Source organism: Temnothorax curvispinosus, unplaced genomic scaffold (assembly GCF_003070985.1).
Source record: "Temnothorax curvispinosus isolate PA1 unplaced genomic scaffold, ASM307098v1 QBEX01005133.1, whole genome shotgun sequence".
In the NCBI taxonomy this organism is placed as follows: domain Eukaryota; kingdom Metazoa; phylum Arthropoda; class Insecta; order Hymenoptera; family Formicidae; genus Temnothorax; species Temnothorax curvispinosus.
The window spans coordinates 1,322,275-1,348,565 of NW_020214913.1; the positions used below are offsets into that span (position 1 = coordinate 1,322,275).

Here is a 26,291-nt window from a genome sequence, read left to right on the forward strand (position 1 = left end):
TTGTTCTCTTTCTCTCGACTTTTAATCAAGTTTTCAAAAATAATAAATATGCCGACGTACACTTTGAGAAGCACGCGGCGCGGCTTAGATTTAATCTACGAGGAGATTGAATATTCGCTAGTCAATCATATTTAATGGCGATTCAGAATCGTGCGAAAGTCGAGGTTACAGGCCGAATAACCCGACTTAGACTTCCATTTAGTCCTTGACGGAGATGAATATTAGAATCACGCGCGGCGCCCGTCGTTTAATGCGAGCCGGGAGTTGACGTGACGGCCGCGCGAACTTTATCTATCTGTGCACGTTCGGAGCGAATCATCTTTATGATCTACTCGGCATTATATTTACGCAGTTATTATTTCCACCAGGTCTCGGTTTGTTTCGAGAGCGATTTCGTCGACTCGCGCGAGAGCTCTCGAGAGACGGTCGCGTAATTGGAGTAGGACTGCGCAAATTCCCACGTCGACCGTTTTTCAGCGTATGTATCCATCGCGCGCGCGGGTATAATCCTTGAGAAAAAGCACGGGCAACGCTGCGAGAGAAAGACGGGGAATGCATCAGCAATAAATCGCGCGAAGATGAACTCGATTACGTGGAACTTTACGGTCGCGTTATATTCCGGTCGTTTCCAGTAACGAGATTCGACAGAAGGAGAAATTCGTCGTAGGGTACTCCGCGCAGCACGGGACCGTTCTCGAAAGATAAGAATCGCGCGTATCTGCCGGAGCTCGGTAATGATACGCGATAAAAAAAAAATATGGGAACAGTTATCATAAACTTTACGAGCGATCTTAAGTGAGCGAGATAGCCTCATTAATCGTCGACGAACAAAACAGACTTACAACTGCTTGGCGCTTGCGTAATTGTATGGAGTCTTGCAGATTTTTGTCAGGTACGAGCATCTTTCGTAGGAGCTTCAGTAAAAACTCGACTGGGCTCCGTTTAACGAACGGGATTTGCGTAATTATTTCATTCATTACTCTCCCAGCTTTCAGCTGATAAAGCAGCATGAGTTAGGTTACACGCTCTAATTTAAATTAGAATAGTCATTATTTTTGAGAAAAAATTAGATTAAAAATTGAAGAAAAATTGAAAAATGAGATTTGTGATTATTACATCATATTGTTATTCACAGTATTTATGCAATGATAAATTAAGTAATATAAATTTATATTTGAGATGGATGTAAAACTATATACGGGTATTCTCTGTAATTACAAGTCTACATTAATATCTAGTAAATTGTAAGCCATGTAATAAAAAGGAAATGTAGCGTAAAAAAGCAGTTGCAACGTTAATAAAAAGGTTGCGAAAAAAAATTTGTTAAATGCAAAAGCGCCGCAGCCAGTTGGCGCACACGAGCCCGATACAGTCGTGTCTGTGACGCAAGTGCATCCAGCATCATCTGCTCCCATGCGGTTAACCCAACCGGATATGGCACAGACCCCCAGAGGTTAAGAGACATTAATGGGCTAATAGGGACGCTAATGATTCATTAGGCGGTACGTTAATGTCGACTAACTTTCCGCGACAGTCGTCCACGTCAACCGCAGTGTCAACATCCGATACGACCGAGAGGTCGAAGACCCCTGTCTTCTATTTTCGGGCGCGCTATCAAATGAAGAATCATCGATCGTGGAAAGCAGCCAGTCGAATGAAATTTTGATTCCTCCCCATAAATAGCGCGCGATTTTCCACGAATTGTCGAGACGATTTCGGCTCGATAATACAATGATTCATTTGTAATGTCCCTGTGTTTCTTTATCGCGCGATTTTTCATCCGCGACACTCGTGCGTGCCGCGGAAAAGGCTTTTAATGCCCACGTCGTGCCTGCGCACATTAACGACATCATATTTATCAAGAAGCGCGTTTCTTGCGAACTTGCGCGCTTGCAACCGGTCGAGCCACAAATTGCAGATCCAACCTTCTTCGAGCCTTCCCACTCGATCTTCCTGTTTCGCGAAGGAGGTTTCAGGGTCTTGACACCTGACACGTTACCTAAAAGGAACGGGGACCTTCGTCGCGGCAGGAGACAGGGAAATCGCTGCGCGCCGTTGAGTTTCTTCCGTGACCGCGCATAGAATTTTTATCAATACATAAATGCTTTGACAAATACATTCTTGTACGCGACTCTACCGTACGTGCAATTGTAAAAGTCTCGTAAAACCTTACGAACGTCTCTGGCGTGTATACTCATTTCCTGGATGCGTCACGTTCAACCTTCGTACGCTTTTATTTCGATTGTAACAGATGTTGCTGAGCAGAGAAACGCGATGTCGCGATCGAGAAAGATCACTCGTTAACATTAAATTAATCCTTGGCATTTGCCAAGAATCATATCCGCCGCCGTTGAACGTTTTAGCCAGGATTTGCCTCACCGCGGCAAATGCAATTATTCTTAAACACGCTCCTGCGACTCATAATTATCCGTTACCAGTAATTGAATAAAAATGAACAGCTTTAAATTGCATCATCTAAACAAGAATCGGAACGCATTTAAAGCATAATGACCAAGATATAAGCGCTCATTTTTTCAGAAAGTGTTGTAATAATACAGAATTAAAAAATACTGACATTTTTGGTCATCGAATGGAATCTTACACTTAATATTAATTTTTGTGATAAAACAAAAAAATTATTGTTAGGCGTAAGATCCCGCTTGATCGAAAAAGTTAATATTTATTTTGTAACAGAATTACACACATAAATTGTTATTAGATATACGTACGTCATATACGATATCCTGATCACTATTTACTTTTTAAAACATTACTATAATGTCTGATAGAACTCAATTGAAGGTTCGCTTGTCGACTCGTCACCTGCGAGCTATATCGCTCCTTGGCTCGTCGACACACTTCGAATTTCGACACTCTATTGACATGCTTCGAATTCTCGTCGCGCCATTATCTTTTGTTCGCCGTATACGGCCGCATACCTCGCGCGCCGTACGTACGAACGTTTGATACATCGAGCACCGTGAATGTATAACTTTTGCGACGTCTGATCGAAAAATGGCCGTGCTGTTATTCGCAAAAACCGTCGGCGATGAGCGAGATACGCGGCGAACACGCGGAGAGACGCGTGATCCGCTCGTAAAAAATTCCATTACGGCACATAGTAGGCTCCCAGGCATGTCCCGCCAATTTGTTTGTAAAATGGGGAAAGAAAATATCTCTTATTTTCATGCACATCCATCGGCATGGCGGCACGATTTATTTTACAGTTTCTCTAACAGCCTAAAATTGCGTGCGCAACAAAAATCAACGAAACACGGCTGTATATTGAGTCTCTTATCTAAATAAAATTCAATTTACATTGCAAAAAATAATCCATAAAATTTTAGTAAACCCATGCAAAACTTTATATGTACATATATAAAAGTAATTTATTTTTAAATTATATCAAGTGATTATACATGTAAAATTATATTTTACATTTCCATGCTGAGCCAAAAAGCTGCGATGAAATCGATATTTAGCGATTCGGTCGGCTCGTTAATACTCGGCCCTTGAATTCTCGTTTCCATCTGGTCGAAAGTCCGCCGTGCAAACCGAACTTCGTTACAAGAGCACGCTTATCCGATTCAAATGACAGCGACCTAATTATTCTGGCACTACGCGGTAATTTATTTTCTTCTTTTCTCGCTCGCGCACTGTCGACATGCTCCGACCACCCACGTGACTTTCAACAAGAATGAGAACGGAGTGCCGTCATCTCTTTCTCGTGTCTGGGAAAAAGTCGTTTCTTTGAAGTTCCACGGAAAGTGGAACTCGGTAGATCTTCTGTCGCGGAAGGGAAGAACGACATGCTTTCTCGGCTGTCGAGGACAGTGCGGCTGACTACCTGCCATTGTACGAAATGAGACGCGAAACAAGTTGGAAGCTTTTAGCGTGTCCGACTGCCGAGAGCAGTCCGAGAGGTAGGACTGCAGGAAATTTAGTAAACTCACGTTAGCCGCCCAATTTCTCTTCGGCTATGATAAAGAATGGTCAGCGAAAACGGGCACACGCGGATCGCATTAGATATCCGATTACAATTTCTGATATTTTACCTCGTAAACATTTACATTTATCCAATTAGCCTGAAATATTTGCTACTCGCACAAATGCGGATCGAGAGAGCGCCGCGCCGCGACGACCGGAACTCGCGCGCTACATTCGCTACAAATTAACAGCATCATTTGCAACTTGCGTGCACATAATTGTCACTGTCACGGATCACGCATGCCGGAACATTATTCCGTCAAGTGAGTTGATGCCGCGACAGATCGGGGTATCCCGAATTTCACCTGCCGAGATAAGAATGTGGAGCAGCGCGCCGATGAGTGGGAGTAAACCTGTTTTCGTGCGTCTGACCGTGTCGGGGAGGAATGTCTCTCTACGGTAACGTAAAATGCAAAGGGAAGAAAAAGAAGGGAGCCGTGAACCGTGGATTCACCCTGTCATGGTTGAAAAATGCGGAGAACGTCGGGAATTATCCGGTATCCCGCGGCGGTTGACGTTGATCGCCTAAACTGGGACGCAGAAAACTTGGGCGCTTCCATTCGTCTAATCCTTCGTGGTTGATAACTGTGTACCTCGGAAGGCGGTAACCATCGGACTTTTCAATTTTGCCGTACCGTTAGGCAGTCGTCCCGATTTAGCGATACATCGACACGTACCGCACGCGCGATCGAGGCGGAAAATTAGCGATCTGACGCGCGTATCCCATTTCGCTAAATTTATTTCGAGACATTAGAGAAAGAGAGAGAATTAGCGCTATAAAATCACCGAATTTCTCTTAACGCACAATGTTCACGTTTGTTTATATCGTATCGTGCAATTTTTCCGTGACTAGCTTGCACTAAAAATACGGAATTATCTAACTTCATCAGAGATTCGCTCTCCTTTTGTATACCTTACTTGCAGTATAAACGGGCAGAACAAACTTAGTTAACTTGGGTTCGAGCTTACCCAATCTTTGAGTAACAGGCTTTGGTATAGCTGCACCTGCTTACCTGTAAACATGGATTAACGCAGCACTTCTACTAGGGATCCCGAATAAATAGAACACGTATATGTACGCAGGATATAGAAGTTAGTTCACTGAACGTTTTTCCTTTCTATAATCACTTTGCATCACGATTCTTCCACGTTGTTCGCGTGTATTCTCTCACCGTCGTTCGAGAGAAGCGGTCGTTCTCGTTCGAGCCGAAATCGATGTTCATTAATTTCGTTTATCGGACTGCGCGAATCTACCGCGAGGTATCGCCTCGAAAACCGGTTCAATTTCGCACCGGTTAATCACGTGCGGTGCGTATAGCGCGTCTCGGCTTCGCTCGTACGATTATTCTTCTGTGGTCTTGCGTTCGTGAGTACCGTCTGGGAGAAGAGGAGAAAGACGAAGCATGTGGTAGGCTTGAAGAGGAGGAAGTTTGAGAGAAATTCCAGGCGAGAAATGCATTCACACGCCGAGCGTTTCTATGTATACGTATCGACCTCTTTCGTGTCCTTCTAAAAAGCGATGATAAAAATGAGCGCGCGTAATAGACGCCGCGCCGCCGGGCTCGCAGACGTGAGAATTCTGCTGGCAGTGCACAATTTTTAACGTGCACTTGGGTGCAAAGTGCGCGATGTGTAATATGTAAATGAAATTTTTTAATGCACTAAGATTGAGGAATAAAATTCGAAGGAGTAATTCTCGAATGTATTAATCTAAATTAAATTTATGAATATTAAAGTATTAAATTTCACGCATTTCATATTTATTATCATAATTATCAGGCTGCTAAACTTGATTAATTATTGCAATATTTATTAATAAACGTTAATCGCTTTACTTTTTAATAATGGAGTGATACTTTCGAACTATACGAAGCGTTTTGATTAATGAAAAGCGGTAACGCAACGCTGTAAGGGATAATTGAATTCGATTCGCCATTAAAAAATGAAAAAGTAGGTGTAGGTATGAGTATAATTGAGAAGGAATTAAAAGCGGCGGTTCACTGTTGAAATTGAAACGTCAGTTGAAATGCGAGCGTATTTTTCGGTCTTGTGCTATTGCATGCGACGCTATTTCCAATAATTGCAATTAATTGCAAATAATGGTGGCGCCCAAAGGAACATTCAATAATTGTGCGTACCTCGATCGAGTCGTGGAATATGAGGACAACGTTTTATTGCAAGGATTCGAAAAATAACGAATTTGCTTTATTACAAATCGAGTTAAAATGATTACTGTCCGAGTGTAGATAAATTCGAGCGGATAATCAGACTCTTTGAATAAGTAGGACAAGCACATACAGATTATTTTTTTGTAAAAAATAATTTAATAATAATTATTAAAATAATTAAGCAAATTAATATTTTTAATGATTCTCATATAGTCACTGTAAGATAATAATTTTACCATCAGAAAATCGTTCTTCACTCGAAGGTCTCAATTACTCCTTTCACCGCGTAACGCTTTTGGCCATAATGTTCATAAACGACGAAAGTTGTAATAGCGTCGGTTTGATTGATACGCATCGAAGTAGCGCTTTCAATTGGTACGGTTGATAACTTTCACACTTAATTACGAATCCCCACTTACTTAATTACGATCGAAGACGCCAGCAGCTCGTTGACCCGTCCCGGGACTTGTGCGCACACCGCTGCCACATCTATCGATTTCTCGAGGGAACCAGCAGACCGGAAGTGGACTCTCCCGTGCGCACTGAAGGAGATGCACACGGTAATTAATAGAATCGCTTTTGGTGGCGATTTATTTTCGTTTCGCGGATTCGCTCCTTGCACTTTCTGGCCTTTTGCTTTTACAAGTATTAACGAGACAGCAAAATGTCTTCTGATGGTTTTTCCGGGTCGCCTCGTACCTGTACTCGAAGTCGGCGACAACCAGACGGTTCTAAGGGCTCATTTCACAAGTCGTTGGAGCATAAATTGTCTCGTCGTCGATCGGTTCTTCTCCGAGGGTACGACATTCTCCGTAAAGAGAATCTCCTTGATCCAACGAGGCGCAATTCAATAGGTCGCTTCCTGATAAAAAAAAAAGACTAAGCCAAGCGGCTTCGGGAGAAAGGCGAATCTCTCCGCCTGTCGCACATAAATCTTCATTTCGGCGATCAGAGAAGTCGAACTCGGACACCCGTAACCCTGCGTCCGCCGCGGGTCGACCGGTCGCGATTTTCGTGATCTCGACGTCGATCGCGGCACATGTCCGCGATACGAAGGCGCGATCCTTCTTCGTTCCCTTCCGATCCCGTTCTTTCTCTCTCTCTCGTGTGCTGGAAGGCAAAAGGACCGCGACGCGAGAAACGGGCGAGAGAGAAAGAAAGAACCGCGGTGCGAAGGGAGAGGAGGGCGGAGAGAGGAGAAAAGATCGGTCAACGAACCAACTGACCATACACCGGGCCCTGGTGTACCTCACCTCGCACGCCCCTCCCCCCCGCTTTCCTCGTATTACTTCTCGGTGAATTTTTGCATACCGGTCACGGCACCTGAATTTAAAGCGTCGGCCGCGGCCGGTTCGTCTCTTTCGCTTCTCTCGCGCCTCTCTCGCTCCTCTCTCCGGACACAGGAGAAGAAAGTAGCCGATACATACGATCAGGTGCGCGCGCGTGACCGTTCCCCGTATTTCACAGCCATAGGAGACTAATATTGTAACCGTGCACGTACGCGCTACTAGGAAACTCGACATCAATCATTTACGCGTTCTTGGGGAAGAATTCAAGTTCGCACCTCTCAGCTCTCCTATTTACGAGGATACCTCCGTCGGTCAGTGATGACTACGCTTGTTTCTGCAGTCGTATAATCATCGCAGCGGAACGGAACGAGCGAGGGAGGTTGTAATTTCACTCGCGTTTAATGTCGTACTTCGATAATTAATTGATTAATCGACGCGCCACTCACCGCGAGAAAGTCGGCGTCTTAGCAGGCTCGGCAGCCTTCATCGCGAGAATTTATCGTCACGGCTAAACTGGATTGATAGTGGTTTACTATGCAGTTAATGGCGTTAAATACGCACAAATTCACGGTTAACTTATCTCATTCACTGCTGCGTAAAACCTTCCTGTTCTTAATTTCTTGTCTATTTCCTCTTTGATGTTGTTTTCAGTGTTTTCACCCGCAACATTCCTTTCCTGCTTCGTTTTTTTCTCATTTTTTAAATACATATGTAAAATACGTGAGTAGTTTCTCTTCTTCTAATCACAGTCGCGTCATAGATGTAACCTATATTATATTTTTACACAGATAAGTGAAATTAATGAATAATTAACGAATATCGATTTCAGACCAACACATGGCAATCGAACGGGCGATTTTTAAAGTTGACAAAGTAAATGATCGTTTCTCTAGTACATAACGACGATGAGGAAATATACGAATAGCCTAGGAAAGAGTTACAATGCGGAACGATTACTGAAAGAAAGAACGCTTACAAGGCTTAATTCTCAACTTAGCGTTGTGCTACGCAATTATGTGCTAGATTTATAACGCTATTTTTATCTACTTTTTTTTAATAATATAACGTCACAGCTTATGACCGCCCATTTATACGAATAAACGTTATAAAGAACACGAATTGATAGCGCTCTAAATTCTATTATTCTTTATCGAATTCACCCGAAAGGGTTCGCGAGATTCACTCGGGGAAAGCTGTTGGGAAAGTTCGGTCGAAATCGGGAAGTTGAATTGTTCAAATCAGTTACGCGCCGCATAGATTGCGGACCAGCCGATCCTGTGAAATGGTATCGTGGAATGAAATCAAATCGAGCGCCGCGATTCCATCGGTTAACTTCTCAGAGCTATTTCGAATACGTGTCTCGCGAGTTTCGGCCGCAGCTCGAGAGGAAACCCAGATTACGGAGCGAGCGTTCCGTTCCCGGCCATCGAAGTTCTAGATCCTCGATATATTCGATCGCAAGGACCACGGGCTGCTGTGCAGACACTGGTGCCTGGTGCACGCACGATCGCGCGCAAGAGATAATCGCAGTTTACGCGGCGATTCGAAGGTGCGGTGCCACGAACCGTCGCCCCTTGACACAGTTCTCCGTGGCGTGATTTCTGTTTTTATTTTTTGTTCCTCGACTTAATCACACGGCGAGATCTCGAGCTCCCGCAGCTACCAATTTCCTGCGGCGCGGGACTTTATCCGTGCGCGAGGCGGCGAGAGGCAGGAAAAAATCGCGATTAGCGATTTCTACGTGCACCTTCGACTTTCTACATGATTCCGACCATCGAATCATGCCTAGTCACGTTAGCGACTCCGCTTAATTGGCCCCTAACGAGACGATCCTACCGATATTTTCCCCCCACGACCGCGCGCGTACGGTGAACTCGGATAAGAGCAGAATGGGAAGATGGTAATGATGCGTGCAGCTGAAGTACGCACATAAGTCGTGGCGAATTGCAACTCGCTGCGATGCCGGTTCAAAAGATCGTCGAATTGAACGTTAATGGAACTCTCCTCTCGCAATCTAACGCAATCTTCCGCGACTGCTCACCGGCGAATTTCTTCCTCTTCTTTGCTTCTTTCGTGCCGATCGTGCCGCATTTAATCGCCGACTAATCTCTCGCGCGAGTCGAGGGCATTTTTCCCGCAACTCGGTATAATGGCCTCTATGGTCGCGCACATGCGTTACCACGTGTGAACGCACGCACGTACCCGTCGATGGAACTAATTCCGTCGGTGCACAATGACCGATCACCTGGCCATTATCCTGGGAACTCGATTATCCCGCCGTTAGAACCGAGCAATGTATTCATCGATTTTTAATCAGGCGAATCCGTCGACGCGGACACGGAGATCGATCGACGACGGCGGAATCGTTTAACCTTTAAGCACGTGCGCGCAACCGAGATTTCTATTTCCTAGTTAAATGTTATCTGATTACCAGTCACCTGTACGCGGCTTTGCATCTAACAATGTGAATGCGCTGTTCGCCATGGAAGAAGCGCGAGCGTGCGCGCCGAGTTGTATAACGAGTCATCAAGTCGGTTTCATTCTCATGCTGATTCACCGTATGTCAACACTATCGGGTTTTAGCGATTAGGGCCAACAGTAATTGGGAATCAAACGCTTTGATCCTTTACGTAAGTTTTATTATAGGTTGAGAGTCAACGTATAGCCTGTAATGTACGGAAAGGAATCAAAGTAGAGGCGAGAAACGCGTCGAAAGCTATTTTGGAGAGAGAGAGAGAGAGAGAGAGAGAGAGAGAGAGAGAGAGAGAGAGAACTCGATCAACAAAGTCCAATCGATAGTGTCGATACCGAATGATAGAAGGGAAACGTTTACTTTATGTCAGCTCGAATGTTAGCCCGTTATCTCGCAGTTCTCTGTGATATTCGAGGCTCTAGGGCGGTATCGCTTTCCGTCAATGAAATATACGTCGGACATCGACACATCGGTTACCAGCGCGGGCTTACCTCTCTCATCGATACCTCGAATTTACGATAAAGAACGACGTGTCGCAGCGCGGAGAAGAAAATACATTTCTACCGATAAAACTCAGCGAACTGAGCCACACACATTCGCGCTCCGTTCAGATTTCTTTCTCCTTTATTTCTTATTAATTTTTTCTCTCTTTTCTTCGACGTTCCTTTATGCCTGTGACGTTTGAGGAAGCATCGAATGAGCGACTTGCTTCATCCCGGTAGTAAAAAAAAAATCATTATGCACGAAACGCAAAACTCAGTACAAACAAATTATTATTTCCGCCAGTGTTTTGCAGTAATCGAAATTGCAAATGACCGTAATGGTGCCTCGCTGTAATTACGGTCGGAGTTACGAGACAATATTTTTTGCTAGATACGAAAGAGAGAAGGACAGAGAAGGTCTTCTTGCGCGTCGCACGTCAAGTGGCAATTGCCTTCAGGGATGACTGGATCCGCACGGTTATTTAGACTTGACGAACCCACGGATCTCACTATACTGCGGAAATTTTTTCGGTATAATATTTTTACGTGATATATACCCATATACATTTTTTATACATATACGTACAAGCAATAGTGTAACCAAAAAAATTAAAACGAAATGCAATCTAGTTTGAGAAAATAAAGCATAAAAATAAAAATAAAAACAAGACTCATATGTGTTTGATATAGATGGAGCAGAATAGCGCAGGTTGAAGCTCATTTTTATGTTTTATCTTCCTAAAAAAATTGGTAATCACGCGATGAGCGTTGTCGAACCAAAGAGATCCTTGAAACGCGAGAAGAACACTTCAAAAATAACGTGCACCGCGTTACATTTGCATGTAATTGCTTACATACGCTGATTTTGCTCAAATTTCTGAATTTATTTTTGCGGCTTTCTGTTATTTTGTATAGAATCAGGAAAGAGAATAACATAAAAGAAGCTTCTTTTTCTACCTTCGACTCGCGCCTCCGAGTTCTTCTAGACAGCCGCTAATTTTAGATTACACAAAATGCAAATGTGTCATCGGCGTGTATTGCGTCAAGACGTTTTAGCAGTCTTAATGTACCTGACAGGAGTGAGAAAAAGTTACGGCAACCGAAACGCTGAGCTGTAATTGGTCACGACAACGTTTCTTCCTCTATGATATTCTCCGTCTTCTCTATCTCGCGGGAAGTAATCCTCTAGTTTCGTGACGCATTCCCGGGCCTCAAATTGCCACATCCGCGTTATCTTATCGACGTTGGGCTGAATTGTAGCAACCATCGCTCAGCACGCGACGTTAAATGTCACAGGTGTAATAAACTACGCCAATGTTAGCTCGGGACGATACGTATTAATGTTCCCCCATCCCTTTTCCCCTCCGTTTGTTCATCGCATCAAGGGTATGACATCACGGTTTCTTAATATCTCGATAAACGTATACGCGACCGCGCCCATGTTTGCTATCCTGCGCTGCACCGTATCCTGACTGCGCACAATGTGTGCATTAGCAACATTAAACGGAAATTTCTGCGGTGCACGCTCAGGAAACAAATGCAATTTTCCGTGGTCGCGCACGACGCGAAATCAAACCAAAGCCGTGAAATTATTCCGTTTCGATGCCGCCGCGGCTCGAAAGGCATCGATTATTCCATAAAGTTATTCATTTCGTTTCACAATACCGATATTTCATTCGATCCTGCGTATAAAGCGGATTAAAATTACGTAGAGAAAAAAAATCGAGCTTGCGGTACGCTCGTGGAGTTACCTTCCATCTCTTCACAGGGCAGCAAGCCTGTTATGATTAATGAACAAAGTTACCGTTAATTAATATTACTACGTTAACGTATTAATGAACAAAGTTACCGCTATGCATAGTGATGGAAGCCGGTGCACAATTCCGCTTTCCGCATACGCGCGTCATGGGAAAAAGCATAGCGCTCTAAGGAGACATCAAAGGTACCCATCATAATGATAGCTCAATCATCCTGCGATTACTTCTCGACTCGTCTAGTCATCGCGACATGGAACTGTTACGTTACAGAAAGTTTGTTCGATGTCATCCATATTTCATGGAGCAATCCAAACGTAATCGTTCGCAGAGACAACAAAGGTGACAATAATACGTCGATAGACAAGCAGTAATCTCGTCTGGAAAGATATTAATTTTCGAAATCGGAAACTTGATCACACAGACATTCTTCTTCTTTAAAGATATGATATCGATAGCTATTATATTGAGGAAAAAGTATTAAAATTATTACTTTCTAGCATTTTTTTTTATTTTCTACTTGTTTCGTGTCAACTTTCGTCTCGACTTTCCTCTCTGCTTGGCAATTCGCGCCTCGATAGCGATCATAGAATAGCGTCTCGGGACGCGATTTCCGATTCGGCGAGACGGAATTGCTGATCCCGGCCGCGTACGTGTGCGTGACACGATGATCTAATTTCCATGTGTGTTGGAGGCAAGCACACCGGCGGCTTATCCGCGATACGATACGATTTCGCGCTTCCGCGCGCATCGCTTTCTCGCCTCGCTCGCTCCTCCACCTGTCTTTTGCTTCCTTTTCGCAATCGCGGTTTTTCACGCCTCTGCACGCGTATCGGGAGCCTCGATCGATCCACGCTCGGCCGCGACCGGTCGTCATGACTTATGCTCCAGCTCTCTCGCAGGATTGTGAACGCAAATATGCGAAAGCCGCACGGAGACCGGCGACTCGGTTACGTTCGATCGAGTGCCGCAATAAATTCGACTCGGGATAAACGTCGACTCCCGATCGTTATCGGTGCCGATAACGGACGCGACCGTGCCGAAGCCGAGGAGAAATCCTAGCAAAAAGCGGTAAATCCCGAGTGTCCCGTGAGTTTTTGTTTGCAAATGAAATGTATGGTGCTGAACTCTCGCGCACCGATTTCGGCGCTTTCCTATTATTTTCAGCGACGTAGGTCCTGTCAATGTCCGGCGCTCTTGTTAACGCGACGCGACTAGAAAATAAACGGGACGGCATGAACAACAAAAACGGATACGAGCGCGTAAAAATCACGCGCGGACTTTATTCTTTCTCGTATATTCCGAAAGAGAGAGAGAGAGAGAGAGAGAGAGAGAGAGAGAGAATCTAGATGCGTTTCGAAAAATATTTCTCAAGCTCGTCGTATCCGATGCGAGGGATCTAGAAGCGTATATATCTCGGATGCGTTTCGCAAAATCGGGCGCATCGACACGAAACCGCGAGTAGCAACGTGCGATTTCGTCCCCGATTTTACCGTGGGAACCGCGAGCGAAATAATTAAATCGCGACGAATCGCACGGACACGTTCCGATTACGCGAGCGTGTTAATGCCGATTGGCTCTGATAAGGATACCCCGAGATACATGGGCGCGGGCGCGTACACACGGGATCGGGGAAGGCTGGGAATAATTATTGCCACACTGCGCTCCTTTTTTTCGCCCCTGCCGCCCGCTACCATCCGGCGATTTCTCGCGTGCGCGTTACGGCCAGCCAGCAGCGGGAAACGCGGACCCGCGGTTTCTCCCATACCGTCGTAATTGCGTTGAATTGGCCTAACAATTCAGGATACGCTGCGATCTCTTTCTCTCTCTTTCTCTATCCTACCGGCTTCCCGTTCTTTTCCCTTGATATTTTTCTATCCGTTCGGTGCGACCATTCGTCGGTATCTATTCGCGGATAGTGTTTTTCTTCGGTACGATTTAATTGTAGCGCGAGTTGCGAAATTCGTGCTCGCTCGCTCGTTCGTTCATGCGGCGAAATAGCCGCGGTTAAGATTTACGAGCGAAAAACGAGCGACGGCTGTGCAAAGAGCGCGCCCGCTCGATTTCAGCCTCTCGCGGCGCGCGGAATTGAAACAGAGAGGTGCAATTAATGGACTTCTGCGGCGGCACGCGATCGCCGTGTTTGTTACGCTCGCTCGGGAACATACGCGTCATTTTTAATGGAATTAAGCGTGGAATATTTGTCAAGCGCTATGAAAACCGTGTCGTAGCGAATTTTTATAGGCAAATGCTATTCAAGCGTTCTCATCGTTCGCCTAAGATGAAATTAAGGGCAACAAGTAGAGAAACTGGAAGTGTAATCAAGTTTCCCAGTCATCAAACCAAGTCATTTTTTTTGTCGAATCTGTGGAGATAATATATATGTGTACACTCCCACATAGTAATTTATTGTAATAATTTATGCCGCGAAATTGCAATTTTGCCACGTTCCACGCATCTTATACGTATATCTGTAAAAATGAGGAAACGTATTGCGTCACATAGCCTTTTGTCGAGTCCGCAGAAAAGAAGGAAGGAAGGAAGGAAACAAATCCGATCTGCTTCGCGATCGCGCGGAAATACTTTTCACGGAAAACTTTTCTCTCGCGCGCGTTCGCGCTCGCGATATTTCACACGCGTCTCTGGACCGTCCGTATATAGGATATCCGTTTTCTCACACGCGCCGGGATGCGGTCGACGGTGAAGAAACAACGGAAGAAAGAAAGCACGACGAGCCGATCGCGAAAGGCTAGCGATACCAAATCCGGTTCCGTCTTTTCCGTACGTGGACCGCGTTGCTCGCATGTAGACACGTCCGCATTTGTACTCCGGCCGTGTACTAACGCGAAAGAATTGCTTCCTAGTCAGCGAGGTATAACGATATTGGCTGAACGAGAGTTCAACGTTCCATGTGAAACCGCTCGCTCTTATGCGCGCGCCCTTTGATATGCACATTTGCGTTAATATGTAATTACGACTCGGGTAATTTAATCGCGCTTTAAAGTTAGTGGGAACTTTCAATTCGTGTTTGAAGTTAAGAAACTACGTCATTCGCGAGATGAAATATAGAAATGGATGAGACCTCTGCGGGAAATGCACCATTTAGATTTTTAACGTAAAATTTATTCGCTTGGCCTCGCGTTTTATGACTTACAACTCAGTCTCTATTATCTCGAAACGTTGGTGATAAAAGTTACATTTGGAGTTTCCAAGATAAGGACGATATCGAGAAGCGCAGTCATTTCGTGAAGTAATTACCCTCGTCTTAGCGGAGACTGATCCTCGATCTCGCGCGAAGTTTCCTCGACGTAACGATGGTTTCGGCGCGGCGCGGGGGGATGAAAGAAACACGTATCTTCGCCGGTGCACCTGTGTGCAATCATCTTCACGGGCGCCGGCGCGAGATGGCGGTCGTTAGTTCCCCGTTAACGCACGCTTCGTTATCCTCGTTAGCGCAAAGTAACGCGCGTGCGAATGCAGATTTCGCGTCTCTAACGAGCTCGACGGATCGAATACCTTCGATTCCGTGATGCTCCGGGCTTTTCGCTCACGAGTGGGTGAAACTAATTCGGAAGAGGGCACGGCGCCAGATGCTCGCAAGCACTGAAATCATCGCGTGATAAGACATTGATGACCGCGCTCGTGAATTCGGAGAAAAAAAAATAAAGAAAATTTGTCGCTTTCTGAGACGAAGTCTCGACTGTGCTCAAATAATCACGCTACCTTTGAAAGAATATTGTCCAAAATTTTAATTTGGAAGGACGATGAGAAACGTGTGAAATATCCATATCTTTGAAGATTCGACGGAATTCTATTTACACGCGAAATCACAAGAATCTGAGATACGGAGGGAACCTGTTAACTTATGCAAACGCGGGAAAGACACAGTGGCCAAAAGATTCGAATGTTATACATGACGTCACAGCTGGAACGTCTTTGTGCGAATTGCTGTTGCATCTATTCCACGAACGGAGAGATAATCGGTCGATGTCATCGGATTTCCTTCCCTACCGCCAACGGATGTTCAACGTAATCCGTACACAGATACATGCAGTTTTTCCATTTTAAGATCTGAGACACTCGGAATTTAACGACCGAGTGTCTCGCGGAAACGATTGCGCGCTCTCATTTTCGAAACTCGTTTCTTCCGTTCGCGGCGACACGCAACGTGTCATTTCCTTCGTGGTTTCAACCTGGCTCGACGCAGACAATTAACAGATAACGTTAGTGATTAAACGAACTCATGGATTTGCACGTAAAATTTGATTTATTCTTCGAATGTTTTATGTAATGAAATATGTACAAAATTTTGACGCGCGTCATTAAATTATTTCCCATTATCAGAGAGGTAGATCAATGATTGTTAATAAGTATTAATTATCAATATGCTCATTACACTTTTGCTGTGTGATGCGTAATGTGGCTTTCCGTACGTGATATTGCATTGTTTATACTTTATAGTATATATATTTATTAATATACGAATTGGATGACGATTTGAAGCATTCGTTAATTGCCACTATAAATTATAATATTTATTATATTCGACCACATGTGTTTATATTCTGTTGCATGTCATAATCGAACCGTTCTAATTAGTCTAATTATTACATGCAATAATTCCTCGATAAATTTATTTTAAATCACTTCATATCACATATTAATGAACCATGTTAATGAGATAACGTCAAAATAATGGCAAATCAAAAATAATATCTCTATCGGAAACGTAATTATCTGATTGAAACTGCAGCTTTTAATAAATAAACCAAGACATTGCTCCAAAAATATAATTACTCAATATGTTAACAATGTATGTGCGCATAATAATTAGCTTATAACGTTTTCTAATAGCTTTTTCGCTGAATCCAAAATCTCATAACAATTGCCATTTCCATCGCTCCACATTTTCGTGTTACAGTAGCAATAGCAGCACAGTTTTAAAATATGTAACAGCGCACGTATTGCACGATGCAATATGAAAATCTTTTATTTTCCCATTTTATTTTCGAAAATTGTTATTTGTTTATAAGAACGCTATATTTATGTTGTCGGGAAAATTCAATCGCAAATAGAATTGGTACCAGGGCGTATCGGAACTAAAGCATATGTTCAACATAAAGAATGCTGTCAGTTTTCGCTTACTACAATCAAAGCGTGATGGAAAATGAAAACAGTGTTATTATTTAACGTAATACTCACGGTTGGAAGCGACTAATCGGGAATGCTGGTCAAATTCTTCCTCTGGAATTCAGCGTTTCTTTCTCAGCGACGTGGGAAGATTCCTCAAACTCGATAGTGACTCATGATAACTCGCACTCTTATGAGGACAGAGGGAAAGAGAAAAAGGGAGAGGGAGATCCAAATGCACCGCTACGCACGCACCCCCACGGTCCACCCTCCGCGATTCGCACGCACCGCGAGTACCGTGACACGCGCACCTCTAGATCTCGCTCAGTGGGTCGTATCTCGGAGCTGAGAAGCTCGCGCGTGAGGCAGAGGATAAACACTCCGGCACAGGCAGGTGGATTCCCCTTCTTCTCTCCGGCGAGATGGAGAACGGCGACGAGAACCGTCGGTCGCGAAGGGTGGCGGTCGACTGAGGCGCCTCGTCCTCGTCGTGCGTCGAGCATTCGCTCGGTGCACCTCCCGCGCTCGTGGCTGCCTGCGGCCGATCGCCGTCCGCGGTCCGCGGACACACGCGTGCCTGCGTGGCCCCCGCGTGACCCCCACGTGCGTGTATGCGTATGTACGGCGAGGGAGTACCAAGCCAGTACTCGGAGAGAACGGCGGACGCTCTTGCACAATTATGTTATATCGCCGTAGCGCCCAACATTCGCGAATCTCTCAGCATTTCGGAGAAATGCACCTCTTGCATTTCGGAGCGCCGAGTGTCGAGAAACTTTCTCTCGGTTCCTCTGTACGATTCCCGCGGTTCACTCGCGATTAAACGCATGTCACTGCAATTGCAACTCTCCGTTCCCTCCGGCGACAAGTCGAATTTAGAACGGATTCGCTTGCGCGGATGCAACTACTTTGTCTGAGCGAGCTTTGTTACTCCAAAGGGAATTTGCCTTCCATTGTTCGTCTGTCATACGTGACGTAATGCGATAGAGGGATATTTTTAGACTACTTTGGCTTTCTTACGGTCGTCTGTAAGTCGAATTTATATATCTTGTGTAGTCGACAATATTCTGTATTTTGAAATTGGGGTCAATGTGTCCGCGCCATGACTGCATAAAATGCAAAGCGCAGGCGAAATAACTTTGCAATTTATAGAAAGCATGACGTATCGCGAGGTACTCGTTTTACAAATCAGTTATTTTTATCGCTGATTTTTATATATTTTTCCGCGAATAAGAGTGTCTTCTAAAGAACTTTATACAAAGAAACATTTTCAGCACGATTTGGCTGCTTAGAGTTCCGTCGCACGCGAGCTCTGAAAACATCTTTTGTCTTCCTTCTCTTATAACCTACAGTGAAACTCATGGTAAAAGATCATGAATAGAGCTAATGAAAGCCGTTTCCGCGGCGATTCTTGTTATTAAACGAAATAATTATTATAACAAAAAGAGAGAACGGAAGACATTCTGTAAAGCGACAGAAAAATTGCTTTTCAGCCTCAACATATGATCCGGAAATCACCTGCTTTTTATGAACAAATTCTTGTAGCCTATAGTCAGACAAATAGAAGTTGTTTTACAAATTAAAGTTTAGAGAATAGATAAGACTTTTAATTAATTTTATTTTATATTCAAATAACGAAATTTTAATATTATATTATATAGCATATAAAATTAATATATAAAATTTGGACACGTTTTCAATACACAATTTATCTTGTAATTTAGAATTAGAGGTTTTGCAGAGATTTCGAATTTCTGTCTCCGCAATATGGGTTTTTTCCTTTAAACTGTTGCTGGTTTTTGCCGATTATTGGTGTCGAAATTCTCGACTGCAAGACGTCACTTTCGGTGATACGTGTCGTTATCTTTTCAAAAGCGGGACTATCCATCATGAAATTGAACAATTCGTCGTTACTGCTATTTATTGGAAAGCGTTTGTACGTAGATTTGACGGTTCGTTATTTTTATCCAATTTTGCGTGTGAGGCATGTGCGTTATATGCTTATAATTGTGAGTAGGAGAAAAACACGACGACAGAAAAATTAAAATAATTAAAATTCGACTGCATTGTATATGAGATTCACACTTTGATTAGTAAAATGCAAGTGGACTGCGCGTAATGTAGGTGGCAAATCCTCCGTCCCTTCTAAAAGCTTTCGTTTTCGATCGTAAATCCATCCGAAAATTTACGAGACCGTGCACATCCGTCGAATTGCATCCGTTTGATTCTCCCCTCGCCGATAAATCACAGTTATCCGTGTGTGTTGCGGATTCGATGCGCTGTTAAGCGGTCCCGTATTTTAGGCATTAAGCGATTCAAGATTTGTGAAATACGAAGCGAAGGGATTTGCAGGGATTCAGCCTCACGATGGAAAACGAGACAAATTGTAATTACAAATGTATAATACAGTTACGTACGCTATCATCTTGTATTTTATTAAACTACCGTGAATTGAAATACGTACGTTATACCGATGAGATTTTATATAACGTTAAATTTTTATTTTATTTTATTATAATTTTTAACTCATAGTCTTCATTATCGATTTCGTACGGCGCATAATATCAGAAATTTAAGTATGCAACAAAGATAATGTTTTTAGTTAGGTCATATACACAAATACAATTGTTAAACAATATTTTTTAATTAACCAATCGTTCATTGGTCGCGATATCACTTGTCAATTATGACGTATGATGAAAGTATAATCGCGAGGGTCATTTGTCAACGTCACGGCGATCATAAAACGCGAGTGCTGTTTGTACGTCGCGAATGGCGAATAATTCACGAATATCCGTGCTTCCGTTCCCTCAACTCTTTCGTCGCGGCCGTAAGTTTTTGTATTTCTGACTGGTGCGCGAGCCGGATGCTCGGCAACAATAACGCCTTTAATTATGGCAAGCAATTAAAATCGTTTCCGCGCGCGGACCCGTGTTTGCACGCTGTCCAGCGCCGAATGTCGCGCGTTGAACAATGAAAAAGGCCTAATTGGAACCGCCTAATTGTATACTGATGGATCCAAGATTTATTTTCATATACGAAAGAAAGATATTCTATATATCTCTAGGAACAAAAGTCGCATCTTTTGAATTTACTTTAATTTGCAAAAAAACATAGTGATTTGAGTATGTTGAAATTTTCTGAATTATTATTTAAATTCTCTTCTCATATACTGCCACGTTAACTGTTCTCTTATGCATGGAAAAATGTACGCATACGGCATTTTGCAACGGATGCGAAATGACAGAATTTGCAAGTATAATGAATGAAATTTTCTAATTGGAGGTAGAAAGGGCGCGAGGAAGAAATTGTGGTGAAAAGGTAATAAAAGCTTGGCAAGAAAGATATAAATGCGACCAACGTGCAACACGGCAGCAAAGATACACGAAGAAAATGTAATATCTCTTCAGAATTCGTTTTGCTCAGAGGTGTTAGATTTCCAATGTCAGCATATCTGAATCTTCGTGACATCAATGCTTTGTATTCAACGCAGCAGAGTAACATGTTTGTCTTAACATATTTATATATAAACGCAAAAAAATACAATTTAGTCTAATACACGTAGCATTATTAATAATTTGAAGAAAGGATTTTCGTGTGTCAAAAGCTTACGAAACAATATGTAAAACATATAGAATGAAGTGTCGATTGTCACGAAGCATATTTTTAAAAAATCATGAATTCTTACAAAGAAAAGAATTAAATCTCTTTTTATCATAAAATATCTGTATTCGGGAGATACAAGTAAGAAACCTATAACATAATTTCTTAGCCGATCCTGCGGCCACTTTGCGAGCAGTAGAGATGATCGCTCGTTGTTTCTGTACCACGGATGCGTGCGGAGGAAAATTCGCTCCTTCGCGAGACGCGGACGCTTCCCTTTGACGTACATACGCGTCGTAATTTCTGATACTTCGCGGTTAATCTGGCGTGGCCGTAATATACGCACGGCGGACGCATAACTGAGAGATGAGATACATTCTACCGTACACGTCGGGGATGGCCGTAATAACGCCGTAAACGACATGAGAGCATCGCGTAGCAACTCAATATGTTTCCATCAAGTCCATCGTCCGCGCCTCTTCGTCGCTCTCGTGCTTTTGAAACCATCGTGGTGCGCTTGCAATCAAGAGCTTAGATCTGTTCGAGTCTTTTTTAGCAAACTGGCCAACAAGGTTGCGTCGCCGTTGCATGTACAATATACTTCGATGTAACCAGTCGAACGATTCGTCGCGGACAAAGTTACGTTCGCCTACCGATAAGTGATGGTTTGCAGCCGCGTTAGTTAATTGCGTTTAGGGTTTGCGTACAGTTTGAGCAATTCGGTAGGTAAATCCCCCGGGGTTTTGCTGATTGGAGTCAAGCCATGCGTGGGCATTAGCAGCAGCGTTTCTCGACTGATACACGAAGGAAATCAATCAAGCGACATGCATCTAAATTGAACTGCAACCTTGTCATAATTAATATCGCATAATTCTATGGATTAAGGATACGCAAAATGAGAGTTTCAATTACAAGAAGCCACGCTAAATCTCTCGCTGTTCGATTTTTATCGACATCTTCTACGTGGATTATTTTTCTATCTATATCGGCATAATTTTCGGATAACGCCAAAAATAATGAGATAATACGATAATAAACGTTAGAAGGGAACGTTATCTTGAGAGCTCCAGAAACGAGATATCGCTAATCAGAAATGACTTTGTTTCGCCGTAATAATCCCGCTGAGAAGACTGATCCACACTGTCATTTGGGTTTAGCGAACCCACGGATCCGAGCGCAACATATTGCTCACGTACACGTTATATACACCCACATACGTATGCTTTTGTGAGCGATAGTGTAATAAACATTTGAGGAAAAGCAATATACAACCTAATATTAGAATAACGGAGAAGTATAAAAATAAAAATAAGAGCAAGACCCATATGCGTGCTTGATGAAGTAAGACAGCGAGAGCTAAAGCCGCTTTTTTTGCATCCCTTAATTGGAAAAAAATTGACGTAATAAAAGTCGACCCGCGTTCATTTCAACACCGCGGTGACGGCGCTTTTATGAAGATTAAAGATATCAGGGGTGAGCGACATAAAAAACTTTCTCGTGACGTTTTCTTTCATCGATGACGAGAGACTAAAGGAAATAAGGAAACTCGGAGAGGAGTGGGTGAGTGATCGAGGAAGTAAACGAGGAAATCTGCCTCCCAACGGGCACTGCAAGCACTGCTTTCTCAGCCGTAATATTGGAAGTTTACGAGGTTTGCCGTAATCGAATCTCGTTGTACGGCCACAGAAGGCCTTTGGCAATTTGCTAGACTGCTAGAGGGTCGACGCTACGCGACGTCGACGACGTGTCACGGAAATGCGAGCCTTACCTAAAATGATGCGTGATATACTGTAGTTTGACGGCGTTTTAAACAGACGAGGTTTGCGACAAACGTTCAGCGGGTAAATATCGTCGATTCGAGTTAAAAAACAATTTATCTGCCATGTTACACTCACAACCTCTATTACTAAAATTGAAGAATAAGAGAAAATATTTCTTCGGTTTTTAATTATATCATGATTAAATTCACTGCTGATGTAGCAAGAAATAGCGAAAGGCAAAGAGCCCAAAAATTCTAAAGAATTTTATCATTCTGGAGTATATTATAATTATATTATGCCTGATATGACCGCACAGTTAAATTGAAACTGGTACCTAAGTCGCAATCTAACCGAATGTTTGTACCTGTAGTTAAGTTTCGAAGTACAAAATAATGAGCGGAACGCACGATGGTTGCATTACTCTCACCTTGTGCCGGCTAATTAGTTTATACGCGCATCAAGGAACTAATTAACCGTTTCGAATAGACTTTCGTTTACGATCAATTTCCGTTACGAAGTGCAATGACCGGCTGAAATATAATACTGGCAATATCATATTATTAGAGGTATAGCTACGGGAAAGTCGTATTAATTTATTTAAAATTGAATATATTGATAATTTTCAACACTCAAAACAGTGGTAATCTTGAATTTTACCAAATTTTTAATGCTCACTGAGGCAATTACGCTATTAGTTATATATCTCTTCAATGTATTTAATCTTTCGAACTTTTGCCTCACATATATCTCCTCTTTTTTTCCCTTTTCTTTCTCTTATCTCTCTTATCTGGCATATCTCTCTTATACAAAGAAAATAAATAAAATGAGAAAAATATATAAAATTAATAAAAATGTAAAATAAAAATAAATATTTATCTACGATATACCAGGGATAAAAGCCATTTAAACGTAAATCTTATCTTATTCTATGAAAAATCGAAATTAACGTGCAATGTGATAGCAATCGAAATTACTATGAAACAATATTCTGCAAATAGATACGTGTTAAAATAAACTTATTGTGATACGTCATAAATATTTCTACGAATAAAAAAGTCAGTCTCGCAAGAATGAACAAATTTAAAAGCACGGGCGACAAAATTATTGGGCACACCAGAGATTTAATTCAATTAGACTCGCCGTGATCGCCGAAAGTTTCGTTGAAAATTATTGTTGAAAAAGGACTTTACTCCGCCGCGCCGTTTCTTCCACGCGATATTAATGGAAAATTGCATGCGCGCCACGCGTGAGGAACTTTATGCTAAAGTATTGTGCATTATGTGCGGAAGTCAAGGGATAAAAGTTATAGCGATGTGTTATGTATATGAATTTATAAACAATATACACAGGAATTGCATAAAAAATGCTCGTCACAATAATTGAACGGCGAGATAAACTACGTTACGCGTGATGAATTAATAATAAATTATTTCGTGCGTTTTACATTTTGGCAAAAGGTGTAATACGAAGACAGGGGCATGTACAAAACACATAGTTTTTAAATCATTTTATTATGATCAGTGGCTTTCAAAATAAAATTTCAATTTTACAGTAATAACTGTTTTACAACTTTCCGTTGATACTGTAGTATGATGATGCTATAGTACTAATAGGAGTACTATAGGTACTTGTTGTAACTGATAGGAGTAGTACTATAGGTAGTATTATAGGTTGTTGTAACTGTAGGAGTACTATAGGTACTTGTTGCACCTGTACGAGTACTATAGGTACTTGCTGTACTTGTTAGTATCCAGCTTTTACACTGTTCTGTGTCGCATTCTTTACAATTTTGGATCACGTTAGGATTTGTATATTTACAGAAGTCGCGATAACCGCAGCTACGTATGATAACTTTTTTGCCAAGACAGACTGGAAAAAGAAAATTCACTATTATATTACAATAAATTTTTTACTACATATATATATATCATACATACATACAATGTTAAAGATTCTATTTTTTTATAAAATTGCTTAGAATTAAAATTATATATGCAAGTTTTTGCAAGTTACTGGAAGAAAATTAGAAAAAACTCGAATATTGGAAAAAATTCAAATAAGTTTTTTTATTATTATGATAGCACATATAAAAAATAGAACAAACTAAAGCCTCTACAACCTGCAACATTACCCATGTACATTATTTTGGATATAGGATCCAGTGTGTTAAAAATCATAAGAATATTTATTTTAGATACTTACCGATATTATATGATACACATACGTTATTATCCAGACATGACACTACTTCCCCCGATGTTGGATCTATTTCACAGGTTGGACTGATCGCCGAATTGCAATTATAACACTTCAATGCCTCACCTTAAAAAAGACATAAATAAAACAATAAACTAATAAAAAGATCTTTAGAAATAACTTCATTAAAATAAAATTAGAAAAGCGATTGTTTACATTTAAATTACATTAACTGTAACTATACGGTGAAACAAATTTTTTGATTATGTAATTATTAGATATTAGAATTATTTAATGCCTCAATTTTTAATATTAACATTGCGTAATCTATAGCAACTGTTAATTAATCCACATTCTTTAGACTAATTTTATTATATAAAAAAATTACTAAGGACCTAAAATTTTAAATTGTATTAACATATAATATCAAAAATTTACAGTAGCAAAAATTCTTATAAATTAACTTTTTACAAAATATTTTACTATTGTTATCTATAAAATTGTTAACAAATAAATTGCCGAAAATTTATATTACGTACCTGAATGAAAAATAGAAAGCACAACTACCAAAAATATAGTGAACACAAAGAACCGATCTTGCCCTGGCATTTTCGTTGCACCTTGATTAATCTTATATGTCCAATCGAGAACTATCACAGTATACTCGTTGGCAAGGTTATTATATAAATCGTCCCACGATATTTGCTATAGAAACATAGATAACTTTTTTTACCACTATGATAAATTATCGATGATTGTATCTAAAGATATAAAATCAAGAATAAAGCTTTCAATAACAATAAATCAAAGTTTTTAAAACAATCAAAACAAACAAAGTTTTTAATCAATTTTAATTTCTATTTACCGAATTAAGGCAACAGTCACATTGACGATACGAGATCCATACTCTCACAAAATATCTTGGAGAGCGAACATGTTGACTGCATTTTTTATTACATCTTGACCACTTATTTACATAATATAGTAATCTCATATCAAATAATATTTTTTAAATAACGTATAAAGTTTTCTGAAACGCGAAGCTCGAGCTACCCGCAAAATTCGTCGATGCTAACTCCACGGTATTATCCACATGAGCGTAACACAATTCCGATTACTGCATCCGGTAACGTCGTTGATAAACATATTATGGGCGTCTTGAAGCGCAAATATAGAGATAGAGATGTTGGGAGGATTTAGCAGTAGAACACAGGACCATCTAAATGTTCTTTAGTTACCTAATTAAACTCGCCTTCGGCTCGTGCGGTAACCACACCCGGGAATTTTTATCTTTACACACGACTTACATCCCTATTTTATGTGGCAAGTGCCTGGAAAGTGGTTTATCACGCACGCGTAGCGTGCGTAATGGGGCACTTTCCATGCACGTGTTGCATAAAAGAATCTTATTCTACCGTTTTTACACGCGATATTAATGGAAAATTACATGCG

The 26,291-nt window shown here is 41.9% G+C and overlaps 2 protein-coding genes across 2 annotated transcripts in view; both read right to left on the bottom strand.

Moving 5' to 3' along the window:
- Window positions 1-17,778, bottom strand: part of LOC112454529 — a 43,725-nt gene extending 25,947 nt beyond the window's left edge. The window contains exon 1 of the mRNA XM_025015977.1: window positions 17,356-17,778. The gene's annotated coding sequence lies outside the window, so the exon portion shown is untranslated. The remainder of the gene's footprint in view (window positions 1-17,355) is intronic.
- Window positions 17,779-24,135: 6,357 nt separating this feature from the next.
- LOC112454555 lies at window positions 24,136-25,511 on the bottom strand. Its single transcript, XM_025016020.1, has 3 exons — window positions 25,379-25,511; window positions 24,846-24,965; window positions 24,136-24,512 (listed from the first exon to the last, which is right to left on the bottom strand). The coding sequence occupies exons 1-3, from the start codon at window positions 25,446-25,448 to the stop codon at window positions 24,262-24,264; spliced, it is 441 nt and encodes a 146-aa protein (XP_024871788.1). The 5' UTR covers window positions 25,449-25,511; the 3' UTR covers window positions 24,136-24,261.
- Window positions 25,512-26,291: the final 780 nt, after the last annotated feature.

Excerpts from the sequence above, each read along its gene's own strand:
- LOC112454555 (XM_025016020.1), bottom strand. The coding sequence starts at position 25,448 with ATGCCAGGGCAAGATCGGTTCTTTGTGTTCACTATATTTTTGGTAGTT. Across the intron at positions 24,966-25,378 it reads GCTTTCTATTTTTCATTCAG|GTGAGGCATTGAAGTGTTAT; the intron begins GTACGTAATATA and ends GTCTTTTTTAAG. Across the intron at positions 24,513-24,845 it reads ATGTGTATCATATAATATCG|TCTGTCTTGGCAAAAAAGTT; the intron begins GTAAGTATCTAA and ends TTCTTTTTCCAG.